Source organism: Paramisgurnus dabryanus, chromosome 14 (genome assembly GCF_030506205.2).
Source record: "Paramisgurnus dabryanus chromosome 14, PD_genome_1.1, whole genome shotgun sequence".
Lineage (NCBI taxonomy): Eukaryota > Metazoa > Chordata > Actinopteri > Cypriniformes > Cobitidae > Paramisgurnus > Paramisgurnus dabryanus.
The window spans coordinates 12,090,968-12,097,857 of record NC_133350.1 but is presented as its reverse complement, the minus strand read 5'-3'; the positions used below and the strand labels follow the sequence as shown (position 1 = coordinate 12,097,857).

The window sequence follows — 6,890 nt, the reverse complement described above, 5'->3', positions numbered from 1 at the left end:
TTGCTATTAGAGTCCCATCACCTCACTTTAAACATATCAAATTACTCAGATACTAAAGGTATGGACAAATAAATGAATAAATTAATGAACTTACAAACAAAAAATGAAATAAATAAAGCAAGGATTCTTTATTGCTGCCAAAACCAGATGAAAGACTTTTTTATATCTTGTTATACATTTATTCAATGCAGCTGTGAGTTTTTGCTTCACATTACATCTCTTCAGCTCTTCGACATGAATTTGGGCTTCAGTGATTGGTGTTCACCAACATATTGAGCTTCTTTGACTTCTTCCTGAGGTCCACACACAGTTAACTGGAAACAGACTGCAGACATTGAAGTTTCAATCTGCTTGCATTTCCATTCTGATGTGTGACTGACGTTTGTGAATGTCGAACTGTATTGTTGCCTTTCAGCAGCTTGTTATGGCTTTGAAGTTAGATTATTGACAGAAATCCATTAAGTTAAGATGGCTGTTTTCCTACAATTATGCATCTGGTACATGCTTAAATCCAAATAGTGCATTCAAACTATACATTTTATTAGTTTGTGCATTCCCTGAAACACTTGGCCTACAGGATCATTAGCAGAGCAACAGAAACAATTTTTTATGTATTCACTTTAGTACACAGATCTTTGGTACACGTGTACAAGAAGGTACATTTTGTGTGCAACAGGCGCAGTTAATTGTGACAATAAATACACTATACATTATAACTAGACATTGGTAACACTATACAATAAGGTTGTATTTGTTAACATTAGTTAATGCATGAATTAACAATGAGCAATACTTCTACAGCATTTATTAATCTTTCTTCATGCTTAAAGTTGTAACTGTTACCATTAGTTAACGCACGATCCCTAACATGAACCATTGCATTGGCATTAACTATATCATTAACAAAGATTAATAATTGTTGAATGAAATTTACTGATTATTGTTAGTTCATTTTAGCCAATGCATTTACTAATATTAACAATTACAAACTTAAAAAACACTGTAACCTTACTGAGTTACCATTGTAATAAAATAAATAAATAAATAATCAATTTTTTTAGGATTCTTCATAATCTTTCATTAAAATTGGACTTCCATCAAGTGATGAATAAAAAATACCAAAAGTAACTCATTCAGAAATCTGAATTGCCAAGTATAACATGCAGAAATCATACAAGTTACAGCATGTTTATTTCTTAAATTTAAGTCTAAAAGAGGACAGAAAATAGTCAAAAAACTGAATTTACAATTTTTGGTACAAGGAATATAACAAACATTATACACTTCAGGGCAAAAAATAAGTCCAGAAAACAAACCACAAACTGAAACAACCACATAATTCTGGTAGGCCCAATGTACAAACTCAATGTGACAGGACAGAAATGCTGCAGTAAACCCAATGATCTTTTTTTTGTTGTTTTCTTTACAATGTGTGACTGCATTTTAACCGAGCATCTGCCTGCGGATTCTGCATAGATGCTTTAGTGGACCGTGAGTTGAATCCTACGCTTTTATCAGCATTACCTGATTTACAAACAACTTTAATTGCCATTTTGTACTTGCAGCACATGCACATGATCATGTCTTAGATTGCTTGAAATAATGAAATTAAAGGGTTTATAAACCATTGAAGGAATCTAATGGATTTAATGGTTATACTGGGAATTGTATTGGTTATGATTGTTTCTGTGGGTCTATACTGGTAATGTGCTGGGTTATTGGTGAGATGTTATCTGGTGGATGGGAACCAATGGAAAACAACTAAAACCATTGGAAAAAGATCCAAAACAAACTACACAAAGGATTTTCTAATGGCTTTAATAGTAAACAGCTAATAGTTTATAATGGTCAAATATTTGATGCTTAATTCTTTAGGGTCCCTTTAAGATCCAGGATTTTACTTGAATGTGGTTAATAAAACAAGAAACATATTCATCATACAGTTAATTTCAGTATTTTAGTGATTGTAAATTGGCTTCTGATGTCAAAACTTTTCTTGCATATGTAGCTCAGATTACTGTAAATGTTGCCTTTACAACTGTGACGCCTGAACTGAAATGTAATGGACTCCAGCGCCCTCTAGTGCCTACAAACTGCAGATCACCTGTACAAAGAAATACTTGAAATATATTTAAATAATATCGTTATACAATTGCTGGAGTTAAGTATTTAAATATATATATATGTATATAATTTTACTTTTATACACAGTGTCGATTTACTTGGATTTAATATCTTATGTGATGACTTTTATTTTGCTTATTACTTAGACCCGGAAACATCGCTTGTATCAAAACTGTCATATGTGAGCGGGGTGATATTTCGTCGACACAGGCCCACTGAAGCACAGACATGGCTGCAAAAAGAGCTCTGGTGATTTTGGCGAAAGGTGCTGAGGAGATGGAGACTGTGATCCCTGTGGATGTCATGCGCAGAGCTGGGGTCGGTACAGTCCATCATAAATATGTTTACATTGTTGCATTCATTTCTGAAGTCTCGCGCAACAGTTATTCAAGCTTGACTTCAGTTAACTTATAAGTGCGTTTGCATGTTATTAGTATGTGTAGTTGGCCACGTAAAGTATGCAAAAAGGATTTTATAGCACTACTGTTGAATGAATGGTCTTGATATGTAACCGTATATGACCACATTGCTGCCAAAATCTGAGCTGTTCGTGTAAATGTCAAAGTTTACTAGTAGTCAGTGTAGAAGTTTGCAGCCCTGCTGTTTAGTCAGTTAGACTCTGAATTAAATGATTAACAACAGAGATTTTATAAGCATTTGGGTAACTGACGTCATTATAAAACTTTCAAGTTTCTTAATAATAACTTTTTTGATGTCATATCAATTGGGAAACCAACTGGAATATGTTTATTTTAAATTCAATTTGTCAGACTGTAGGACTATTTAAATGAAAAATTAAAAGTAATGTTGTCATCTTACCCAACTGCACTCTCATTTACATACCCAGATTTCAGCATGGACCCCAAAAAGTAAAAAATAATAATAATAATAAATTAACACTCCAAATGCAGCTTGCCATCAATAAAATTTCGACCCTGGACCACACAAAACCAGTCAATAGGTAATTTGTTTAGATTGAGATTTATACATCAATTGAAAGCTGGATACTTGATCTTTCTATTGATGTAGGCCTATGGTTTGTTAGGATAAGACACTATTTGGCAGAGGTACAACTATTTAAAATTGTGCAAATGAAGTCCTTAGCAACACACATTACTAATAATATATACATTTTTGATATGTTTACTGTAGGAAATATATCTTATTGGAACATGATCTTTACTTTATATCCTAATGATTTTTGGCATAAAAATGCTAATTTTGACCCATAAAATGTATTGTTGGCTAGTGCTACAAATATATGACTGGTATATGATAATTATGACTGATTTTGTGGTCCAGGTAGGCATGGGCCGGTATGAGATTTTGGCAGTATGAAATTCCACGGTTTCACAGTGTTGCAGTATTGCCATTGCAACACTAAAATTTTCAAATGTCTGCATATACATTTTTTCAACTGGACACAATACATTTTATTTTTAAGCAACATACAACATGTATGCCAGGCAAAAATAAGGCCTTAAATTATAGTATTCTTTAAAAAATTATAAAAAAAATTATGTATTAATATTAATAATATTAAATGTAAACATCAAATCAATGACATGACTTAATTATTTAACTTAATTTTGTGTAAACACAGTTTATATCTTTAAAACTGTATCACATAAAATTTTAGTGGTTGTGAAACCTTAACTCTTTAAAACCTCAGTATACCTCGGTATACCTTGAAACCGGTAACTGGCCCATGCCTAGGTCCAGTGTCACAATTGGTCATGTTTTACAAACACAGTTTGATGCTGAGAACCCACCTGACACAATAAATTACTCTGATGTGTGTTTTCAAAAACATCTTGCATATACACACACTACATCAAAGAGGGAAACCCCTATTACATCTCTTAATTACTATATATGCCAGATACTTTTGAAAATAAAAAAATTTATATAATCATATATTCATATAATAATATTATTATTATTATTTAAATGTAAAGTTTTATTATTTAACATATTTTTTTCTCTTACAGATCGCTGTTACCCTGGCAGGATTGTCAGGTAAGGAACCTGTGCAGTGCAGCCGTGATGTCCTGATCTGTCCTGACTCCAGCCTTGAAGATGCTCGGAAACAGGTTTGCTTCAAGCTTTAGTTTCCATCTGGGTGTCCTCCAGGCGTAAAAGTAAAATGACATCTCTATACACACTTTGCTATAATTCATATTAGGTTTCAATAGAGTTTGTCTTAAGTACTTCAGCGCTGTCCCACTGAGCTTAATAAGTGAATCAGAATTTATTTGTGAACGGATTCATGAAGTTAAGATTTACTGAAGATCAACTGAGTAATGTCTCCATCTTCTGGCCGAATGATGACATGGCACCAGCAGTACAAATATTGTGCAGTATTGTTTATGCAAGCTAAAGCTTATTACTTTGCAATAAATGAATATAATCGTCATTCATATTAATTTCCATTAAACAACGCAGATACCTTAAGGTAATCTGTATTACTAAAGATTATAAGCATCTCTTTCATGTCTTGTCTGACAGGGTCCATATGATGTTGTACTGCTACCAGGAGGTTTGCTTGGAGCTCAGAACCTTTCTGAGGTACACATACTGTTTGTTTATGCATTTCTTGCTGTTGAACACATTTCAAATCAGAGATTTCACACCATACATCTTGCATAACATTATGCTGTGCCATTTCTAAATGACTACACAGAAAGCATCTTTGAGTCATCTGCTTAGGTGAAATACAAACATTGCATGATTATGTAAATTTCAGAGGTGCCCTGCCAGTGTTTTTAGTAATACAAACATATTGTGTGTACGTGTTTTGTAGTCTCCTGCGGTGAAAGAAGTGTTGAAGGAGCAGGAGGGCAGGAAGGGTCTGATCGCTGCAATCTGTGCAGGTAATCTTCATATCGTGACCTCTGTGCACACATTAACCATCATTTATTTAAACTGTGTATATATGTGATGCTCTATTAGGCAAATGTCAAGATAAGAAGTCTTGTATCATCCTTCATTGTGAGTTTTTAAAGAGGCATTTAGTAATGTCATATATCTGTGCTCTCGTACACCAGAACCGTTAGGATAATTTAGGATTTATTATTGATGTGTGTCTCATGTCTTATCTATTTCAATATGACGCTCACGTTTCAATGGATTAAAATAATGGCAGTGCATTAAAATATTCGAAAAACAAATTAGGAAGATAATATTGGGCGATGATGTTTAATTATTGGCAATATTAACCACGTCCATCTTTATTTAGAAATGTATTGAACGAGATGTGAGCTATCATCTGCCATTGAAGGGCTTGTGAAGGGCATGAATGAGGACACTGAGCCCATGTGGCCACAGAAAACAGAGGAGAGCGTCCCAGAAAATGGCAGATGTCCCCGTAGGAAACTCTAATGGATAGGAAATTGCTTCTCTTGTGGAAAACCTTCAAAACACAGCCTGTAGTCATAGGTTCATTATATATTTCTCTCTACATGATAAATTAGGATGTACATCCTAATTCATCCTAAACAGAGAAATATACATGCCATACATGTGTTTATAGAATAGACAGGAGTTGTACTTCATGTACCAATGATGTGATAACCTTAAAACCGACATAAAGGTCCTTTACACCTGTCTTTTATTTTCTTTTGTGGATTTCGCTTCTCACATTCACAGAGACTGTAACAGTAGATGCCTGTTTGATCGGTCAGCAAACGTCCTGCCAGTGAGAATGCAATCGCTAGATCACACTGGGTGTCTGCCAAGGTGCACAATCAATAGTTAAGAGCTCTGTTTTCATTACTGTTCAGATGAGCTCGGTGCACAGTCAGGACACTGACAATGATAATGCAGCAAACTTTGGTATTTTTAGACTTTTGTCTATATTTCCCCTCGTCCTCTCCGTCTTCAAGTACAGATTGCAGATTTAGATGGAAATTGTATACATGGGTTATTTTAGATGAGAATGTATTGATGTTTTGCTGTTAGGGATATAAAGTGTAGTAGTCACATTGCTTCTTTTAGATGGGATACTTGCGCAGACCACAAAATAATGCAGTCCGGGCTTAAAAATTAGACAAACTACATTTTATATTCTTCTGAAGAAAAAATGAGCAGTGCTTGCCCATGCACAACTTTCCAGCATGAACTTAGTATATTTTACGGGTGATTTTAGAGGTGTAACTATGTGGTTTATGCCAATACCACAAAAAGTGGGGTAGAGTTATGCACCTAAGCTACTAGTACAAATGTCATACCCAAAATATGAACATTCGCAAGCACCACTGATAATCGAATATCACAAAACAACTTGAATGTGTAATATGTTTAATTTTCTGATGTGTTTTAGGCCCAACGGCTCTTTTGGCTCATGGTATCGCATATGGCAGCACGGTTACCACCCATCCAGGTGCCAAGGACAAAATGCTGGCTGGAGGTAATGTCTCTATTTTTCAAATGGGATTTATGCACCCTTGAAGGGCTCTTTGCGAAGGGGTGCGTTTTAAACAAAAGTGAACATCTGAATCCCTTCTCAAAGTGCCCTTCCAGAAGTCCATTAGCTAAGTGTACCTGCCATGGTCACTTTAAGGAAGTAAGTTTCGTTTGTGATCTGGTTTGTGATCACCTGATCTTGAGTAACAAGTTCTTATGATGCATTTGTAGGGAAATTCAACTTTACATACAAATCGACTTATTATTATTCAGTTTTTCTTTATTTTAATGTAATGCACAATATTGATCTTTGCTTAAAAGGTAGTTAAGGCTAGTGTATGTTTTATTAACATGTTGTATCT

At 34.5% G+C, this 6,890-nt stretch overlaps 1 protein-coding gene across 1 annotated transcript in view; it reads left to right on the top strand.

Annotated features, from left to right (window-relative positions):
* The first annotated feature begins 2,278 nt into the window (after window positions 1-2,278).
* park7 (parkinson protein 7) overlaps window positions 2,279-6,890 on the top strand; it is a 5,636-nt gene continuing 1,024 nt past the window's right edge. Inside the window, exons 1-5 of the mRNA XM_065240774.2 lie at window positions 2,279-2,442; window positions 4,116-4,217; window positions 4,633-4,692; window positions 4,928-4,997; window positions 6,446-6,532. Coding sequence (XP_065096846.1) covers window positions 2,353-2,442; window positions 4,116-4,217; window positions 4,633-4,692; window positions 4,928-4,997; window positions 6,446-6,532 — 409 coding nt within the window. The 5' untranslated portion in view covers window positions 2,279-2,352. The remainder of the gene's footprint in view (window positions 2,443-4,115; window positions 4,218-4,632; window positions 4,693-4,927; window positions 4,998-6,445; window positions 6,533-6,890) is intronic.